The sequence below is a fragment of the Ostrea edulis genome, chromosome 1 (assembly GCF_947568905.1).
Source record: "Ostrea edulis chromosome 1, xbOstEdul1.1, whole genome shotgun sequence".
NCBI lineage: Eukaryota > Metazoa > Mollusca > Bivalvia > Ostreida > Ostreidae > Ostrea > Ostrea edulis.
In genome coordinates, this window is record NC_079164.1 from 6,702,050 (window position 1) to 6,724,965 (window position 22,916).

The following is a 22,916-nucleotide window of genomic DNA, read 5'->3' on the forward strand; positions in this document are numbered from 1 at the left end:
TGTATTTACAGTAAAGTGAATTACGCAAAATATACGTGGGAATAAACCTTTTATACTATTTAGAAGCGTTCAGGTGTCAACACGAGGTACATGATGTACCTGTTCTGCCCGTGCTAGTTGTTCAATGCCCTTATATTGAGTCCTTTCGGGGATTTATTTTTAATTGTACGTAATCCAAACGAGCGTCGTAAATGTTGAAGTCATGCATGTGCATCTGTAAATTCTTGGCGCTAATTACTAGACTATCCTTAATTCACATGCATCATTTATACTATGTATGTTAAATCAAAATATATAAGTACATGTAGCATACCGAGATGACGCACCGATATTCATGATTTATGAAAACGTCAAGAATTCTAAATATTATGAAATATATGGTTCTAGTTTTCATGTATACATGTATCTGTAAAGAATATGCAATTCTGTAATTAATGAACATATGAAATTTTCTTTCTTTGTCCATCATTGTTACGTGCATTGATGTGAAATTTACGATTGTTTTCATGAGAAGTATACATTCAGTATTTACACAAAAATGAACAAACAGATGTATTCATATAATATATATTCTCTACGTGATTATAAAGTAAGTACAATCCAAGGGGGAAATCCGAAATATACCGAATGAATAGACCATTTTGCGTTCACCGTGCTTTCACCGTCCACTTGCGTTCACCATGTGCTCACCTTTCACCAATTTGCGTTCACCGTTCGCTCTGCGTGCGTTCACCGTTCGCTCACCGTGCGTTCACCGTTCGTTCACCGTTCGCTCTGCATGCGTCCACCGTTCACTCACCGTGAGTTCACCGTTCGCTCTGCGTGAGTTTACCGTTTGCTCACCGTGCGTTCACCGTTCGCTCACCGTGCGTTCACCGTTCAAGTGGGAAAGTAGAACGTTATATGAATGAACGTATATTACTCATGTAATAATAAGGGTATTACCCTACTTGAATGTAGATTTCTACGTACAAAGATAGCAAAAAAATTTCCTGACACATGTTTGAAAGATAATGACGCTTAGAAAACGGTATCTTATCTGACATACGGGCTATCATGCGATAAATGACATTGATGTTCATCATGCACGGATAACTTCAGGCACTATTATATGAACAGGTAAAGATGAAGTTAAAGATTCTTTTTGTAGTCTTCAGTTTTTTCCCCAACAGTTTTGGGACTGGTGGGTTTTATCCTTACGGACAATCTAATGGAGACACGGCTGTGGGAAAAAATGATGACAGTAGCTCCCCAAAAATTCCAATATCCACCCTGTTTCCGTTTTTCAACCACCAGCATAATCATTTGATTGTAAGTATTCAATAAGATGTACTTTGTTTTAACTTTAATTTGGTGTATTTCTGACAATATGCATTCCTAGTTGATATGGAGATTAAGTAAAACTGTTTTTATTACCATGTCTTGCTCATCATTTATCATCAATTTCATGTAATGTAGTTTGTATACCATGTTCCTGGAAATCTATTAATGCTATATATGCAATTAAGTGTACCTTTTGTAGATTGATTTATTTCGGTGAAGGGGTCACCAAATAAATGAGTATCAGGACATACGGTTCTAATCAATGATGGAGATAGCTACCTTTTCTTCTACAAAAACAAATATACAAGATATACCATTTGGTTAATTCCTACATTACGTCAACAGACATATTAGGACAATGTATCCGCACAAAACTTTACTCTGCTCGATTGAAATTTTGAATGCACTATTTGAGGAAGACAAAGCTAGTCTTAAACACTAGAATGCAGACTGAATTCCCGTGATTATGAATGTCGCCTATCACAGGGTCTTCAAACCAGTGCGGGTTACGGATGATGATGATGATGATGAAAAGGGAAAATGGTTGGCCCTGCAAGTTCCTTAACCATAATAATATATGTTACATAAGTTACATTTTTCGTCATAAAAAGTACAATCTTGTATTTCAGCCTATTCTAAGTGCAAATCAACATCCGGAGATGATTTTCTGGCCCAGCTACATATTTTACTATCCTATTTCAATTGATTTTGGGGCAAAAGTTATTCAAGGATGTTTTAGTAGGCGCTGACAGGAGTAAACTCGCGTTGTCGTCTTTGTGATCGAAGTCTGCATAAGAATGGATAAACCTTATATAATTTCGTAAACACCGGTCTAGATACGTCCGTGCTTAACACTCTTTAGTACTGATCAAGAGAATGCTTGGTTCGATTCTCAAGTCCAGTCATACGTTTCCTCAATTTATCATGCAATGACTTACAAGTACCTGTAGTATGAGTAAACTCTTGCATACATGTCAAAGATACATAACTACACGCATTTGATTTTATTATAGCATTTAAAAAACATTTTGCTCTATACTTTGTTATTGTTAGAACCGCTATTTTGGATATATAAATCATACTTTAGAATTGCATTAAATTATAACAGATTGAAATCGACAACCATAATTGAATAACTTTTTTGAGTAAATATATTCTAATTATGATTTCAGTGAAAAACATATAATGTCTATATGATCCCACCTCCGGTATATCCAGGGGTTCATGTTTGCCCAACTCTATTTTGCATTGCTTATAGGAGTTATGAGATTGATCCCTGTTTGTTATTTTCACTTTTCATACAATGATTTCAGGTTAACACGAATGGCGTCATTTCCTTCCTGAAGACAGTTTCCACTTTCACACCAAATCCTTTTCCTCTGGATGATGACAGACGGTTGATTGCTATTTTCTGGGCAGACGTCGATACAAGAAACGGAGGAACTGTGTGGTATCGCGAATCAACCAACCAAACAATACTCAACAGAGCAACAGAGGAAGTTCGAACATATTTCCCCCAATTTTTTCGTTTTCAAGCTACTTGGGTCTTCATCGCAACTTGGGATAATGTCGCTTTCTATGGATGTTCAAACTGTGACATAGTTAGTACAAATTATTCTCTATCTCTCTCTGAAACACATACAAACATACATACATGTCTGTTAATCACATAATATTTTTCACAGAGAAATACATTTCAAGAGATCCTAATAACAAATGGGCAGCATTCATTCACTGTTTTCAATTACGGACAAATTGAGTGGACGACAGGAACTGCAAGTCATGGAGACGCCTTGACAGGATTAGGTGGAGTCCCTGCTCAGGTGATGCTCCAATGGAAAGACAGAACGTCACTTTTAGAATACCTTTGCTTCTTTGGTTTATTAGTAGTCGGTGTATTACCTTTTTAGACGCATTATTTATTTACTTCATTTATCCTATATTTTCAATAAAACATTAATCAGCCAAATGGACGCATACTAATATACTTATTTGAAATATCCATAATTTGTTTTTCAAAATAGGTTGGATTTAATGCAGGAGATGGCAGGGTATTTTATGTTGTTAATGCGTCGAGAACACCTGACATCATCAGTGTAAATCACATGTCTAACATAGGAATCCCAGGAAAATTTGCCTTCCGTATTGATGCTGCTGAAATCGACAATGGTGGATGTAATACCTGGGGTATCCAAATATTTTAACTTTGATTTCATGTATCCTATAAAATTCTAGCATGTAAACACATGTAGAAAATACTTCATTAACGATATAATTTATCAATACAACCTGTCACTGGATAAGATGCTGTGTGATATGCTTCATGCAGATTAGGGTCATTCTTCACACACTAATTTAGACTGTGAACTACTCCGTTTACCCGATCGAGATACAGGGCTCAAGTGTGTGTGACCGGTCGGCATGGAATGCTTACTCATGAAAAGATGATAAAGAACAGTGATCAATCTCATAACTCCTATCAGTTATAACAAATATGAGTTGGGGAAACACGGATCCCTAGTCACATACAATTGTAAGAAGTGGGATTATGTTCCTGGGAGGAATTAGTATCCCCTGTCGGCCGATCACACCCACCATGAGCACTAAATCAATACCACTAGTAATGCCATGTGCATTTGGACTATAGTTGAAAGAAGACGAATAAAACGAACATGTAGGTAAATTATGTATACGATGGTCTATATCTACATTAGGTACTGTAGAATATGTTTGTGATTAAAAGGTTTGGATGCAACAGTAGAAGTATATTTGTAGGAAAAACAGGGTGTATACTTGAACTCAAAATATGTTGGAATAGAAGACTGAACTCGTTTATGACAAAGAATGTAGCTTATATTGACAGCATTGTTTTCTTAGTTAGTAAATCGAAGTTTAAGGAACTGGCGGCATGATTCGGAAAATTTATCAGTAATACCCTCCAAGTGGTATGGATAATCTAAAAGGCCAATGGAAGTGAAGATATCGAACAGTGATTAATTTCATAAATCCCCAAAATGCAAAATCGATAATAGGAAAACAGGAACCCCTGGACACACCAGAGGTGGAATCAGTTGTCTATGAGGAGTAGGCATACCCTATTGGGTGGTCACACCCACCGTTAGCGGGATATAGATAGAATAAAGATATAGCGTTATTTCTTCAGGTAAAAGCTTAGTTTTATTTTTTTCAGAAGCATGTTTCAATCATTTCATACAGTGAACAATTGTTCCAGTATATTTACACATCCACATACATGTATATCGAATTTGATGTACATCCTTCTGTAGTTCCAACATGCTGTATTTTGTAAACAGTGTATGTCGTGTATTATAAAAGAAACTCGAGAATAGAAATAGATAGTTCAAAATAACAAGATGAAAATTGTTTATGTGGAGTACAAATATTGGCCGATGCTACGCGGGTATGTTAAGGCAGGTCATGCTCCATTTATGCACATAACCTGCATAATTTTAAAAATCTGTTTTACACAGAGAGAGGAAGCTACTAAGTCTTAAAAACTATGTTGGTTGTTTACATGAGAACATTTTGTATCATAACAACATGTCAATGAATGACGTCAACATACCTACATAATATCAATCAATTTTCAGCGTTTCACATATATATATCCCATATATCCCATGTCATATATTTCAAATGTTCCACATTTTCTCAATATCTGCATGGCACACATTAACAAATACCTTACATGTGTCAACGTCAACATCACTCGATGTATAGTCATGACGTAATAAGTTTGTTTTCATATTGATCAGACAGAAATTGCACGACAGTAGTATATAACATTTCGAATTTCTTTGGATTTTTGTAGCTGCATGGTTTATTTTATGGATAAATAAAACTTACATAAAAATAAAATCGGAATTTAATATATACTTAGTGATATACTTATTTCAATTATGACGTCACATTGTTTCGCGGATTTTATCCCAGGAAAACTTTTCATAACCTGCCTTAACGTACCCGCGTAGGCGCACTCGGTCATGCAACCAAAAGACCCATGACATTCACTTTGGAATTAATATCCATAGCTTTGCGAAAGGACATTTGTTATGAAAATTTAATGTATTAGGACTACTCAGATCTTATCTTGAACCAACGGCCTTCTGCCCTCGACGAGAGTATCTTCTCATTGTTTGCTGCCGTGACATTGAGGGTTTTACACCTGTATCTCTAGAAAAGCGAAAGAAAGGTTTAGTCAATTCAAACACCACGTTTCAGGCCCAGTTGAACACAACACGAAGAATAGTGAATGCTTTTAAATATCTTTGACATTTTACTAGGATAAATACTGTTTTCTACGGAGTTGAGTGTTAACAGAATTAATTTTCTTGATCAATAAATAGTTGAAGAAATCTACGAAGATTTGTGTACATTTTTATCATATGTAAATGTATCACTTTACAAAATAAGAATATTGGTATCATTTTAGTAGACTATCATTTACTAATCCATTGAAATAGGCACATTGATGATTTCCCCTCGGTATGGCCCAATGCTGGGTGGACAATACGTCGTGATCGGAGGTCCCTGTATGAATCCTGATGATAGTATCCAAATATTGTACTCACCGATTGAAAGATCATTTTCGTGTCGGCGAGAGTCCAACTACAGTGTTGTATGCATCACGCCGATGTTTAACTTGACCGGTGACATCAAAATCGTCCTTATCATCAGAAACGTCAATGGAAAGACACGGAGACATTCTGGAGTATATACAATTGGTAGTTTTTCTAACCTTTATGACAATTAAAATTGATAAAATATGGAAAGCTTTGTTCCTGTACACCATAGCATTTTATGTTTATTAATTGATTTTTTGCTTAATTTGCGTTAGTGAATCCTGCTATATCCAATAATCCAGTCAGGCGACACGAACCCGAGAAATGGATTAATGGACAACAATATGGCATCTCATGGGACCCACAGGCATTTGAACTACGAGGCTCGGAACGAATTCACATACATTTATATACGTTGAAGGTACGCTTTATACAAATTTGCATTTTGTAAAAATGAAAATAAACATTGTAGTATGGATAAATTTACATCTGTTTCGCTGTGTGTTTGCAGGAACATTTGAATAAACAATTAGTGTGGGAAAAGTCGGTGCTGCATGACAACATCAACAACCGTCGTCAAATATTCTATATAAGTCTTTATTCAGAAGGATATGTGGGAACCATACTTGTCACACCAGCTATACAGACAGAATTTGATATGTAAGTCTTCAGAATATTCCATTGCACAGTCATTTAATCATAGTCATCTATACTTTCTATTTTGTTTTTCTTTTCAGACCAACAAGGGGTATTTGGTCAGATATCTTTGCAATAGTGCCCACACAAGAACACTCAAAGCAACTGTGTTTTTCATGGCTAAGAAATGAAGTTCGTATGCCAGGAGTCTCTTCTGATGATTTACCCCCATGTCCCTGTACACTGCAGCAGGCTTTGATGGACACAGCACGATACCAGCCCGATCCCGACTGTAATATGATAAATACTAGAAAACAAGACTTGAATTGTTTGTACAGAGCTGATGCCCAACATTGTGTTCGGCTTAGTGCGCCAGGGTATGACAAGATTTTATACCAAAGCTAATATATGATGCCTTGGAACATCTAAAGTAATCGGGAAGAGGAATAAAACAGACGATAAATGATACGTACAGTACATAAAAAGACCTAAATTGAAATGATAATAATAATAATAGTAATAATAATATTTCAGAGAGCATCACATGAATCAAAATACAATTAGTGCAAATTCAATTTCTCATCATAAAGATTAATACACGCATTAAAATTGAAAAGAATCAACATTATGAAAAACAGCCATTCAACACGAAACCCTGCCCTACACTATGTTCTTTTTGTATTGTAGACCTTTCGGAAAAGACAATGTGTGTTGCTACGGGGTGGACCAAAATCTCATTGATTCTCGAATAAAAGAAGGTGGTACCCTCCAACGATATCACTATTTGGGAGGAGAGGGCAATGTACCGTACTTGACTAACTTCTACTATGATGTGCTCCCGTACCTACACTGCTGTAAATACGGATCCAGTGTAGATTTGGGATACGAAGGGATATCTGTCTTCTCCGAATGCCAGGATTACCTGCACTTCAGAAACATCAGTTCCTGTTTCAATTACGTTCCACCACGACCAGGTAATTAGTAGAAAACGTTTATGAATGTAACGGTTAAAAGTGAAGTCAGATGATACACGTTTTATGGTATTTTTGCATGACCCAGAAAACAGTTTACACAGTAAGTTATTTATAAATGTAGAGATGAATAACTGATTCCTTCACTTTCTTGAATCTTAAGCTGGAGCAAATGGGGATCCCCACATGAAAACCTTAGACGGCTTCGGTTATAACTTCAATGGAATAGGAGAATTTAGTTTCATCATATCGAATAATGCATCATTTAAGAGCCAAATTAGATTTGAACAGGCAAAGAACAGTGCAGGTAGTAGATTCAACAATTTCTATCAAGTTACATATGAATGATTTTACAATTATGCCATATTGCATCGAATATATGAGAATGATCGACTGTATACATGTGCATTAGTGTCTCAGAAATAATATTGATTAAAAAGAGAATCAATTCATAGAATGTATCATTATATATGCCTTTCAGGACAGTACGTCCGAGCCAGTGTCTGCACATCATTCGTAGCACAAGTGACAAATATAAGCGATAAAGTAGAAGTTCGTCTAAACTCCATCCGAGTAGCGGACGTTATTATCAACGGACAAACACAAGATTTCAGCGATGTATCCTGGCTCCGATACCGAGGTAAACACAGGGCATATAGTATGAAATAACATATTTAGTGTTATCACTACCGAATTAAATGATTGAGTATCTCCTGATAGTATTGATTACAATTACCAGAATCTGCAACGCCGGCTGTGAAATGGATAGATTAGTTCGAAATGTAATGTTGAGTACGTTATCTAAAATTGATAGATGATATCATTAAGGGACTTTGTTCCCAAATCACAAGTAAATGTAGGTAACTGACAAAAATATCCCCCATCATGTAAAATATATAAATTATAAAGAGCACAACAATGATTAATTGCATAAAAGTATGATTACATGAATTGATTAATACTCTCAAAACGTTAGTTTTCATGGTGTTTCAATATTAGCACACATCTTGGTCAACGTTGCACTACGGCATTTATATCAACAACCCCACGAAATCAATTATCTACCAAAGAAATAGTCTTTATCTTAGCCAATACTGTATTTGAATACACTGTGTAAGTCAATATCGTCACTTTCCTTTGTTTATTTCCAGGTGTTTCTGTACTAAATTTACCCAAATATTCCGGAAACTCCACAGGCAGAGAGATAATGGTAATGTTTGCTGATTTGGGCGTTTCTTTTCGGATTCTTGCCACTCAAGAAGTGCTTAATGTTATGCCCATCATTGGCAACATCCATTTAAAAGGTATCAAATTATTTACCATTAACCAATTAAAAAGCATGCAGGGGGTAACGTTTAATTTTCTGTGAGAAAAAGATGAAAATCCTACAAACAATACAAACTTGAAAGTAAGACAAAACACTCCCAGACACACCACAGGTGCGACCACGTGCCTAGGAAGAATGAGGATCACCTGTGAACCCTGTATATGATCAGTAAACTGACTAATTCGTGGTCAAAATCAAGATTTAAACACAGCGCCAAGAGAAACATTTAAGAAAGAATGAATCTGTATCTTTTCACTGATTAATTGTTTAATCATACATCTTACATAACTCCACGGTGAAGACTTTCCACAGAGACCACGGTATTCAATTAGAGTAGCCAATGAAATATATAAGTTATATAGGGTCACAAACAAAACATAACATAGACATATTCGACATGAATCATATTATCGTCTTCATAGTCTTTTGCGAAACAAACAAAGGTTTCTATCATGCTAGTCTTTAAAGCGGTATTAAAATTTTCATAACCATATCCTGACGTGTACAAGCCACCCTCTGCCCTTTTAATGCATAGCATGAACACCAACCATAGAATTCATTATTCACGTAGGCACAGTCAGTGGTCTTCTTGGCGATTTTGATGGAATTCCAACCAATGATTTGATTTTGCCAAATGGAAACGTTTTAGAACCCAACGCAACAGAAGAAGCAATATTCCAAAAATTTAATACGGCATGTAAGTAACATTAAATATCTTGAAAGAAAAGGAAGTGCATAGAGCCATTAGTCACTTCAGTTATTGTAATTAGTTTTGTTTTCTGTTAAGGGAGAATTCCAAGTACGGACTCATTGTTCACTTATCCTAATGGCAGAAAGTATGCGGATTATAATGTCATGCATGCTGCTTTCCTCCCTACATTTTTTACATCTGTCGCAAGTTCTGTTACACCAGAGGCTGTGGAACTGTGTGGGAACAACACAGATTGCCTGTTCGACTTCCAAGTCACTGGATCCAAGGAAATCGCCCAAGAAACTCTGGACTTCACAACTAAACTTGAAGAAGCAGAGGATGCCGCTGTACCAGGTAGATTGGAAATGCTTTCAAATAGAATCCATTGTATACTCAGTAGAGCATTCTTCATATATGTATGAAAGGTGAAGATGAAGAATAAGGGATAAATAAAGAGTTGGGCAAAAACGGAGCCCTGGATATACTAAAGGTCACTCTAGCCTTAAATCCTAAATCTTGATCAGGTAAACGGAGTAAATTGTAGTCGAAATCAGCGTGTTGAGAACGGCCTAACAATCGGTTTAAAATACGTAAGACAAAAGTTGACCAAATGATAAGTTGTATTGGCAAATCAGATCGTTATGACGACCATAGCATTTACGAAATGCTTACTATAAACGAGACTGTTGAAACAACTGTCAGTAGACTGCATCGATTTAAAAACAGTTAACACGTAGAACAAGCTCTTTCATGTTGAATCAGATGAGAGATGTAAACACATTATGCAGGTGATACTGGAATATTGTTACATAAATACGGGTACAAATTAACGCGTACCAGAGAAACATTTTCTTGAATGAAGGCATCATTAATTAACAATTTGAATAAAATATCTTCGAAGGGCACATGTAAGAATGTTCATGCTCATACTACCTTATTTGACAGAAGTAAAACCATCATGTTTCAGTCATAGCCTGTCCCATGCTTAGATCCACAGAAGGAGGGGTATGGCAGTCAAACAGTACTCTGGAGAATGCAAAAGCTGTCTTTATTTGCGGTATGGGCTACCGAAGGAAAAATCCATGTATTCCAACAATTTGTAAGAATGGAACATGGTCTAATTTTCATCCGTGTTTCTGTGAAAAGATTTTACGACTTACACCCTCGTCAACCTTGCAACCAACCCACACAGCGACACCTGTATTGAACGACAACTCTGATTTGCTCAAGTCTATATCTAGCAAGGTTCAAATGATGTGGTTCACCATTGGGGGAGGAGTAATTATCATCATCATCATTACGCTCATTGCATCTTTCGTATTATGTTTTAAATTCAGGTATCTTAAACTTTTACATTGTACATTCAACAAAATTCATTAATCAAATCAAAGATATGCTTTAAGCACCTCAAAATATATTTCAGCATATTTGACAGAATGTTTATATTTATGTAGTAATGATTAATCCTATATATTAGATCACGTGAAAGGTCTACCAGGAGCACTGAAGGAACTTCATCATCCATTGGAACAATAGGCAGCTTGTCGGGCTACCGGAAATACACTGGGGGATCCCAAAAGTATCATGGTCATTTCAATACAGATAGAGGTCAAATGTACTCGGATTGTCATGATGACAGCACACGTAGTCTGCCTCGGTATAATGTTTATGAAAACAGGGCATTTAGATACTCAGAAACTGATTCCAGATATGACGATATTCCTTTCAGAGAACAACGACATCCAGATATACTCTACTGAAGGAAGTGAAGGAAGTGAACGGACACACAACATCTGTAAAATTAATGAATATTGTAATCGTTATAATAATCAGGTGAAACTGTTTATGCTGATCGATTTATTTTCAATCGGTGGATAGTCAAACAAATTATGAATTAATTGTATGTACAAAATAGTATGAAATGAAGAGAAAAACTCAATCAACTTGTCAATATGTAAAAATGCTGTATTTGCAGAATTGTACGCTCAAATGCTGATAAACTTACTAATTAAAAGTAATGCTTTATAAGAAATAAATTATATCTGATAGTGTATGATGTATAATGAAGAAGAAGTAATTTAACATCACATTTTTAATATCACTCCGTAGAGTCAGCGTGGTGTTTGCCAAATTAATTTATGTTCCTTAGTTAATATGACTAGCTGAGTAGCCTTTGCTTGTTACTTGAGATAGGCAGTGAAAACAGGACAGTGATGTGAATTGAAAAAATGTCATTTATTTTGAAAATGACGAAGGTATATAACAGAATAGCTAATGGGGGTCAGAATTAGTCGAAAACAAAAATACCAGAGCATATGTATCACATAGGTATGGTTATGTAATCTGACCCCCTACAACACATAATGAAATATCGAAATGGTGCTGTCTGCAATCAAATAAGGTGGGTTTTACAAATAAAACAGGCCACATTCCAATTGCAAATTGGATCCGCCCACCCAAAGGCAACTGGCAAGGCTGATGAACCAAAATAAATTTTGTACGTCTTGGCACAATATATGAATATTTCCGACTTCCGTGTTCATTAAAGAACAGCTGTCTATATGGACATGGCTTTTTATTTATCATCAGCAATGGTCGTATGAAGTGTTGAAAAGTCTTATGTTTTGATGATATTGATTTCAGATTTATATAAACGTGTTTGATATTTGAGAATCCGCGTTTGATTTACACCACTTGTTGTTGTGGAACAATATGTCTGAAATTTCTCCTTCACAGTAATTATCATTTTCGTGGAGATTAGTTACACTGGTTCTTGTAAAACATTTGCTAGCTCCTGCAATATATTTATGTTTGTAAGAGTTATTGTGTACTTATAGAATCCAGTATATCAATTTGTTCTATTCACTGAGATATAAAATGTGTTTAAAACTGAAACAGGATCTCGAATTTCGTCTTTTGAAATGGAACTTAGAATATAAGTTCGATTACTAAATATGGTACAAGTGTTTAATATACAGACAAGTATATGACGTATATTTTCCAGGTAATTCACAGTTTAACTGGAACACGTGTTGCTGTCGTGTGTGCATTATTCTATATCAGGATAACAAATACACATAACACTATCAAGGGATGAAAGATAAAATTTAGTAGATTTGACACAGACCTTTTTGAACTGTGCACTTTTATCTGTGAACACGTCTTATCTCAATCTGAAACTTGACTTTACTTCAGTATACCTGTCAACCCCTGTACCTTCAACTTCTTTGTCAGTAGCTTGTTGTATGGCAAGGTGGTATTTATTGCAATTTTCCGTGCACTGTTTTGGTCTATAGTGAACATAGAGTTGATGATTTGCATGCAAACATTTGACTGCATACAATGATTTCAATGATGTCCAACGACTTTAATTGGATATGATAAATCGTAATATCAAGATTGTATTATAACTGATGGACGCTTTCATCAAATTTTATAAAATTATCCCGATATAAATAAGATAGTGTCATTCGCGGAATCAGACAAAAATGTCTAAGGTCGAATTAAATTTGAAACTCGTAAACATTGATTCTGGCACAAAATGAGATAATATTTATATGAGACAGTTAAAAAAGTGATTACACAAAATTACTACAGAAAAATGATTCAACAGTTCGATAATTTACGATTATGAGTGTGTATCATCCCGTATTAGTGTTTGCTCTGTTCGTTTTGTATGTCAGTCTTCAAAATGTTGGCTATAACATTTGAATGGTTAATGACAGTGCTTTCCTATTTCATATGTGTATTCCTTGTGACAAAACGTTTGGATGGTACCACACGTTTTGATTTTGTGACCTTCATGATTGACCTACTTTTCATGACCTTTGAAAAAACATGCTTGGAATATTGGGATTTGCGTACCAGTTTGAAAATTAACGCTACATATTAGGTGATAAATTGAATCGGTTGTATGCAAATTAGCCGGAAAGAGGATGCAAGGTGAAGATAACGAACAGTGATCAATCTCATAACTCCTATAAGCAATACAATGTAGATATTTGGGCAAACACGGACCCCTGGACACACCAGAGGTGAGATCAGGTGCCTAGGAGGAGTAAGCATCCCCTGCTGACCGGTCACACCCGCCGTGAGCTCTATATCCTGATCAGGTAAACGGAGTTATCCGCAGTCAAATTCAGTGTGCCAAGAACGGTTTAACAATCGGTATGAAACACGTCAGACAGCATTTGACCCAATGCGAGGTTGTATTGACGAACTAGATCGTTATAACGACCATAGAATTTGCGAAATGCTGATTTCAATCGAGAATGTTGAAACCCCTGTACCATCAACCTGTTTGTCAGTAGCTTACCTCGATTTAAAAACTGACTATACGCAGAACAAGCTCTTGCATATCGAATCAGTTGAGATATATAAACACCAAATGCAGGTGATAATGGAATATTGCTACAAAAATATGGGAAGTTGACGATGGAGAAGCTGAAAGCATCCCGTTTGTCATACAGTTGAGTTGTCAGTTTGCCGTTAATGTCTACTTTCAATAAAGTATCTAAGTTCTAACCCGGATCGTCATGGGACGAAACACTTTAGAAAGATAAAATATAGTATCTGGGATGTTATAATAAACACATTTCTTTATATGAAAAAGTGAAAACAAGGAACAGTGATCAATTTAATAAGAGAACAGCAAACACCGACCCTTGGACACACGATTCGGTTCGGTTTCGATTCAGAACAGAAGGGTTTGGTTCATGTTACGTCCAATTCATCCAATGCTAGTAAAAATATTAGAACTCATTATGAGTACAGTACCATGCTTAATCTAACTTCATCTGAGTTTTATTTGACTGTAACTTATATTTACAACTCCATATCCTAACTTTGATCTCACACTCCTTCAGTAGATACATGTACATGTATAGGCGAATAAAATTTAAAACTTCATTTCTCAGAAACATCTGATGATAAAACGTCGTGTACATTTGATTTCCACTTACAACAGTCAAACTTTCGTTGGCACAAAACACGGTTTTATCTAAAAGGATTGTTCAATTCATGTTTGTTGTGAATATCGCATATGATCACAGAGAGTGAAATTATGTAACTTTGAGCAGGTTCTTCATATCTGAATACCCGGCATGTTTGTGTTCCTTTGAGATTTGTTAGCTCTTATTTATACCTCACAAGTTGCAGGTGAAGTATCACAGATTTTGATTTTTGCTTAACGCAGGGTCATAGCGATTAGGGTTCTTCATCCTGTTGACTCCGTTGTCAAGTCATATCCGAAAGACCTGTAATATTGACTTCTAACCACCGAGCGTTTGGCGAAAGAGCAAGGACTGCCTATGGTTACGTCTTAGGTTCGGTACGGTCATGACACGATCGAATTCAAGACATCCCGGTGACGAAGCAAACACTCTACTACAAGGATAGTGACATTTTGTTACACCTATACATATAACATCAACGTATACATCAGTAGCCTGCATGGATTTGAAAATTAATCATGCACTGAAAATATTCTTGCGTATCGTGATATTAGAATATTGTTACTTATGTACAATATGGGTTGTTGACGATCGGGAAGATGAAGTATTTTCGTTTTTCAGAGTTGTTTTGAAAGTATGCCGTCGACATTATATGTAAACTTATACGGTACCAATTTTGATGCACCAGATGCGCATTTCGACAAATAATGTCTCTTCAGTGATGCTCAACCGAAATGTTTGAAATCCGAAATAACAATAAAGTTTTAGAGCTATTATAGCCAAAAACAACGTGCTAAAAAAGTGGAGTCAAATTTGTCTAAGGATAAGAGCTATGCATGAGGGAGATAATCCTTAATTTTGAAATGAATTTCTAAATTTTATAACAGCAATTAAATATACATCCGTATTTACAAGCCAGTAACGAAGTACTTAGCTACTGGGCTGTAGAGCCCTCAGGGACTAACAGTCCACCAGCAGAGGCCTCGACCCAGGGGTCATAATGTAAACTTATACGGTACCAATTTTGATGCACCAGATGCGCATTTCGACAAATAATGTCTCTTCAGTGATGCTCAACCGAAATGTTTGAAATCCGAAATAACAATAAAGTTTTAGAGCTATTATAGCCAAAAACAACGTGCTAAAAAAAGTGGAGTCAAATTCGTCTAAGGATAAGAGCTATGCATGAGGGAGATAATCCTCAATTTTGAAATGAATTTCTAAATTTTATAACAGCAATTAAATATACATCCGTATTTTCAAGCTAGTAATGAAGTACTTAGCTACTGGGCTGTAGAGACCCTCGGGAAGAGGCAGAGGCCTCGACCCAGGGGTCATAATGTAAATTTAATGAAATATTTAAGGAGTTGGAGCAGGGTTACATTTAGGATTAAGAGTTCCGGTTCCGATAGAGGAGTGTCAGTAGACTTGGTCATGTAAGTTCAAATCAAATGATTTTTGTGAAAGTGGTTGTCGAATATGCTTATCATAATCACATGAAAATCGAGAAAGGGGTAAGTCGTCTATTTGTTAATTTAAGTTTGCATAATTTCATAACATAACGTTTGTTACAACATGACTTCCATAGACGCAGATAAGTTTACAAGGGAGATAACTCAAGTTATGCAGACGCTTTTTGTAGAACTGCATATATACCTGTAGATCAATGTTATATTCTAAGATACTAGCTTGCTTCAAGCATATACTAATTTTTGACAAGCAATTACATTTTCATACGAAAACAATGTCTTTGTATAAAAGATAATGAAGTTACTATACACTATGTATTGTATTCATATTACGGTGAAACTTACTACATTCATCAGTTCCAAAGCATCTAAAACCAAAGGATCATATAATCAAAGAACTACAATTTGAAAAATACGAAATATTCGACTCTAACTTCTCGCCAGAACAAAAAAAAAAAACATATTGATATACAAGACCTCACCACCAACAACAAGAAAGTATGGACAGCCATTCTTTTCATTTGTAAATAATGTTTGGCGTTAAATGTCACAAAAACATAATGACAACAATAAAATATTACTTATCAATTTTCAAATCTTTCAAACGTTTATGTAACGTTCATTTGTTTGTTTTATGCCCCTCGTATTGAGACGTTACCAGTCGTAGGTGAAGTGCCACAGATGTTGACACAATTTAGACCTATGCTTGTGATGAAACTTTAACGATCCAACATCTCCGCGTCACGGGATCTCCGTTTTTAAGGTCATATCCGAAAGATCTATGATTCTCACTTCGAAATGTCGAGAGTCTGGTAAAAGAGTCTTAGGTTTGATGCAGCTGTGGCACGAACGGACTTGAACTTAGCCTCCATATTATAGAATACAGGAGAATAAATTTCAACTGATTTAATAAAATCAAATGTTTTTCAAGCATTAGACATTCGTCCCTCACAGTGAATTGCATCGATTTTTAAATTTTCAGGCAGTGCGGAATCTTTCTGTTTGTTGCTATATATCTCTCGGTGATGGTCCGGATACTGTACAACTAAAAAAAGGGAAGAAATAAGTGTGAACAAGACGAGTGCCAAAGAAAAGGAGTCCATTGTAACTTATATATTTTGTCGAAAGTTGGTGGTCGTGCATTGGGAAGGAAGGTCTCAAAAATTCGTTTTTCCAGATACATAGAAATTTCATATATATATTTGAAATTTTTAAGTATTTGGAAAAACATATATATATATATATATATATATATATATATATATATATAGCACTAAATAATCACAACTAGGTACTGAAAATTTTCGCCCCAGCCCGGGTTCGAACCAGCTACAGCTACCTACGGCACCCACCGCCTAGCAAGACTGTCAAACCAGTGTGTAAGTCCACTCGGCCACAACGACTTCCCTAAAAAAAGAAGTTTTGTTATGCTCCTAAAGCGCTACTTATACAGACTGATGCAATCTCACACAGTCGCTGTGTCATTAAGTGTTTAAGATACTTTATAAAGAGAGTGGATCTCTCGATGCAATTGTATAGAATATTTAATATAAAGCACAAACAAACAATTATAACACCCAACCTTGCGTTTACCCCTAGGATCTAAACGATACATGTGATAATCAATTAATTAATATATAAAGCACTAAATAATCACAACTATGTACTGAAAAATTTCGCCGGGGTCGAACCAGCGACCTACGGCACCCACCGCCTAGCAAGACTGTCAAACCAGTGCGTAAATCCACTCGGCCACAACGACTTCCCTAGAAAAGGAAGTATATATATATATATATATATATATATATATATATATATATATATATATATATATTCAATAAATTCTTTTTTCTTGGTATCGGGGTAGAATAAAGTCAAAAAATAAAATCCAATACTCAAACTTTTATCTATAGCGCTTTCGCCCTGCGGGCTCGTCAGTAGATTTTTAAACAATGTAAACAAGTTCCATTATGACGCCATCCTCGTGACGTTATGTGGGCAACGTCAAACATAATAAAGTCATGATTGTGACGTCAGAACATTATACAATGTTAATGTTAGACACTTTTAAAAATACAGACATATTTAAAATAGTTCAGTCTATAAGTTTTAAGCGCCTCTGAATATTGCTGTACATTAAAGGAGACATTCTATGTAAAATGTACATGTTACATAACATGAAGTAAAAATATTAACAGTTTAGTTTCGGCTTAAACAGTTTTATGAAATAGTTTTCCTTGGCTCTGCGTAATTGTTCATTTTCCTCTTTTACTTTGTAAAATGGAAAAATATAAAAACTGCCTCCCCCGCACGAATCAAATTAAAATGTCCGATACACGGTGTGTTTCTTATTGTAGGATCTCTGATCTGTTGTTTATGTACACGAACACGGTCAGCCAATTTGGTTTCTGTTTGACCTATATAGTTTTCTCCACATGTAGGGCACATCATACGATAAAGTAGATTTTTAGATTTACACGTCATAGTTGAATTTACATTGAAGTTCATTCCGTTTTTGAAAGTTATGGAGTGGCCGGTTTGTATAAATTGGCAAGTACCGCATCGTGGATCCTCGCATTTGAAGACTGCTGGTTTTTCGGGGTTTGATGTAAATTTGGCTTTAGTGAGAATTTTTTTCAAATTTGGTGGTTGACGTCTGCTGTGGAGTATATCCGTGGGCTGAATGAGGTCATTTAATGTTTCTGATTGTTGAAGAATAGGGAATAACTGCTTGGCTGTTTTGAATATGTTGTGATTTCTCGAGTTGTGTCTAAGAACGAAAGGAATTTTGTTGTTGGTTTCTTCATGTTGTTTAATAGTTCGCAATTATGTGATGGAAGTTTCTTTAGCCTTTTGTATAGCTGTTTCAATTAATTTTGGTGGATATTTCTGTCTACATAAAAATATTTTAAGTTCAGATAATCTTGAATTTCTGCGATCCTCATCTATTACTATTGTGCAAATTCTCCGGGCCATGTTAAAAGGGATGTTTCGTTTGGTGTGAGATGGATGACATGAGTTAAACATCAAATATTGGTGGGAATCTGTATTCTTGTAGTAGAGATCTGTTATGATTTTCACCCCCTCCTTTACAATCAGGATGTCTAAAAAAGGTAATTCATTTTCGCTAATTTCCATTGTAAATCGTATGTTATCGTGTAGGTGATTTAGCATGTTGTGGAAGTGTTGTAGATCTTGTAAAGAGTTGGTCCAAAAAATAAAGCAATCATCCAAATAGCGTTTCCAGCTATTCTCAATATACAGGCCAAATTCTTCTCCAAAAACTGATTTGCATTCTGTAAAAAGTTTCTCCTCAAGAAAACCCAACACTAAAGTTGCGTAAGTGGGGGCGACTTTTATCCCCATGGCTGTTCCTTTTGTTTGAAGAAAGTATTTGTTATCAAAAAAGAAATGATTATTTTCCAAAACTATTTTGATTCCTTCCAAGATAAATTTCTTTGAAAATCATGATTGTAATACACCTTGATGTTTATCAATCCAGAAGGAAATGGCTTCTATACCCAAGTTGTGTGGGATATTTGTATACAAACTTGTGACATCAAAACTCACCAATTTTGTATTTTTTTCAACGATGTTAGGAATGTGGTTTAAGAAATCCATGTCATCCCGAATATAACTCGGAACTAATTTGCAGATGGGTTTTAGTATGATATCTAGGAAATTACTAAGTCTTTGTGTTGGACAAGAAGGGCCAGCTACGATTGGGTGTAGTTTAAGGTCTGTTGGGCGCGGTATTTTGATATATGGTTCACATGATTTCTGTATTCCGTTTTGAATTTGCTTAGACTTGTGGATTTTTGGTAATCCATAAAAATTACTTGTTTTTACCTCAAAATTGAGTAATAATGCTGCTTCTTTTTCCGTTAAATTGTCAGAGAATTTTGATATATATTTCCTTATCCTAGACATAGTTTTATTATCTTCATTCGAAGGTAGTTCTCGATAGAAGTTTATATCATCTAATTGTTCTAGGACCATTTCCTTGTAGTGGTCTTTATCCATAATAACAATTGCTCCGCCTTTGTCAGCCTCCTTTAGAATAATGGTATCATCACTAGTAAGATTTGACGTTTGAAGTTTGACGTTGTCCACATAACGTCACCAGGATGGCGTCATAATGGAAATTGTTTACATTGTTTAAAAATCTACTGACGAGCCCGCAGGGCGAAAGCGCTATAGATAAAAGTTTGAGTATTGGATTTTATTTTTTGACTTTATATATATATATATATATATATATATATATATATATATATATATATATATATATTGGGAATAAGTTGCTTATTGGGAATAAGCTCTTAAGTTATCTCTTCACAAAAATCTTAAAATAAATTTTAGAACTGAAAATTATATTTCAAGATGATCAAGATATAGGGTTCACGGCGGGTGTGACCGGTCAACAGGGGATGCTTACTCCTCCTAGGCACCTGATCCCACCTCTGGTGTGTCCAGGGGTTCGTGTTTGCCCAACTATCTATTTTGTATTGCTTATAGGAGTTATGAGATTGATCACTGTTTGTTATCTTTAACTTGCATTTCCATGAGCATTCCAAGATATCGAAGATCTTTACCTGCATTAATATTTGGTAAACTTTCAGAGAGAATAGAAACGGGACGATACAAAGGAGAAGCATCAGAAGCCAAAATATGTACTCTGTGTTCCCGTGGGGATCCGGGTTAGAATAGGTCCGGTATTTCGTGTGGTTAGTAATCGATGTGAATTGTTTGCATTCATTGACAGTATTCAATATATTGAAACCGGAAAATATTGATTTTTGCAATAAACTTTTAATTGAGAGATGTACCGCATAATTGTCAATGATCGCTTGCGTGCTAGAAGCTGGACTGCCCCAAAGCAATGTGACAAGGCAGTGTGGAGTTCATAACAACACTGTAAATGCTTTGCAGAGATGATATCAACAACCTGGTACCGTTCGGGACCACCAACGATTAGAATGTTTGCCTGTGACGTCGCGTCAGTAAGATATGTATATACAGGTGTCACATTTGCGTAATCGATTCCAATCAGCTTCTTTGACCGCTAGAAGCATCCTAGGGCATAGACGGATAAGTCCTTGAACCGTAAGGAACATATTACAAGAGGCCAACATCCGTCATTGACGTCCTCTTATCCTGTTCTTCTATGATGTCACCGTGTTGCGAAGTTAGGGTGGTGTAGGAGGCAATGTCGTTTCAATGCAAGGTGAAGATAACGAACAGTGATCAATCTCAAAACTCCTACAAGCAATACAAAATAGACAGTTGGGCAAACACGGACCCCTGGACACACCAGAGGTGGGATCAGGTGCCTAGGAGGAGTAAGCATCCCCTGTTGACCGGTCACTCCCGCCGTGAGCCCCATATCCTGATCAGGTAAACGGAGTTATCCGCAGTCAAAATCAGTGTGCCAAGAACGGCTTAACAATCGGTATGAAACACGTCAGACAGTATTTGACCCAATGCGAGGTTGTATTGACGAACTAGATCGTTATAACGACCATAGAATTTGCAAAATGCTGACTTCAATCGAGACTGTTGAAATCCCTGTACCATCAACTTGTTTGTCAGTAGCTTACCTCGATTTAAAAACTTACTATACCCAGAACAAGCTCTTGCATATCGAATCAGTTGAGATATATAAACACCATATGCAGGTGATAATGGAATATTGCTACATAAATGTGGGAAGTTGATGATGGAGAAGCTGAAATCATCCCGTTTGTCATACAGTTGAGTTGTCAGTTTGCCGTTAATGTCTACTTTCAATAAAATATCTAGGTATGAAGCAGAAGTGGACGACTCTGTGGTGTCCTTTATTTCGAGCTCACAGGGATATATCAAATCGACATATGAGTGAAAGCTATCATTGTTAATAGACAAAACGTCATCGATATATCTAAAAGTCGAATTGAAGGTCACAGCGAGAGATTTTTTCTTCTCACGTAGAAGTTTTTGAATAAATTCTGCTTCATATGAATATAAAAACAGGTCAGCTAGCAAAGGAGCACAATTCGTGCCCATGGGAATTCCAACAGACTGTTGGAAGACCTGATCACCAAAGACCACGAAGATATTGTCAATGAGGAACTCTAGCATATTTTCTATTTCAACTTCATAGTACTTGTGCGTGGAATCAGAGTGGTGTTTAACAAAGTAAGTTTTTGAATGACTGATCACTAGATATGAATATTTCCGTTTTCCGTTTTTGTTGAAGAAGCAACTGTCTATGATGTCAAAAAGTCTAGTCTTTAATTTATCGTGAGGAATGGTCGTGTATAGTGTTGAAAAGTCATAGGTTTAATGCTATTGATTTGGGGAAAATTCTGTGATTTCAAGTTTACTAAAAGTTCTTTAGAATTTTTTAGAATCCACATTTGATTAACACCACATGAAAGGATCCATTTGGTGATAGTGGAGGGCAAATTAACCTGCGTACACTACCGTGACCAGATTGTACGTCAGCACGTTATTCCATTCATTCACAACAATAAGTGCAAAGTCATTCTGCAGCAGGGCAACGCACGGCCGCACGTGTTGTTAGTGACAATCTACAGCAGCGAATATGTTACTCTGGCCTGCGATGTCACCGGATTTATCGTCTATGGAACATGTCTGGGATGAAATGGAACGTTGTTTATGGCAAGACCGAAACTCTCTGCCACGTTAGAGGCTTTATGTTGTTCTTTATTGTGCGGAACATTCCCCAGACATTTCTGCATAACCTGATTTTTTCAATGCACCGTAGTTGTGACGAATGCATCGATACAAATGGCTGTCATCCACAATATTGAACTTGCAAAACGTTTTTGTTACCCCCACCCTGTATTTCCAGTGGCTGTTCGTATCAACCATAATTTATACATAATCCATTATTTGATGTTTAAATAGAAAGACAATGCATTATATTGAATAATGAGATGCATAATGCAAAATATTTTGT

The 22,916-nt window shown here is 36.0% G+C and overlaps 1 protein-coding gene across 2 annotated transcripts; it reads left to right on the forward strand.

Moving 5' to 3' along the window:
- The first annotated feature begins 1,054 nt into the window (after positions 1-1,054).
- Positions 1,055-12,426, forward strand: LOC125664302 (sushi domain-containing protein 2-like). Of its 2 annotated transcripts, XM_048896996.2 has the most exons (16): positions 1,055-1,311; positions 2,637-2,924; positions 3,009-3,146; positions 3,348-3,510; positions 5,808-6,068; positions 6,182-6,327; positions 6,418-6,566; positions 6,644-6,919; positions 7,230-7,516; positions 7,677-7,820; positions 7,995-8,153; positions 8,665-8,817; positions 9,412-9,537; positions 9,628-9,885; positions 10,499-10,868; positions 11,009-12,426. In XM_048896996.2, exons 1-16 carry the CDS (start codon positions 1,126-1,128, stop codon positions 11,289-11,291), a joined length of 3,387 nt encoding a protein of 1,128 aa, XP_048752953.2. In that variant the 5' UTR covers positions 1,055-1,125; the 3' UTR covers positions 11,292-12,426. The 2 variants fall into 2 exon arrangements, with proteins under 2 accessions (XP_048752953.2, XP_048752954.2); XM_048896997.2 differs by lacking the exon at positions 7,677-7,820 and having other exon boundaries at positions 1,076-1,311.
- The last annotated feature ends 10,490 nt before the right edge of the window (positions 12,427-22,916 follow it).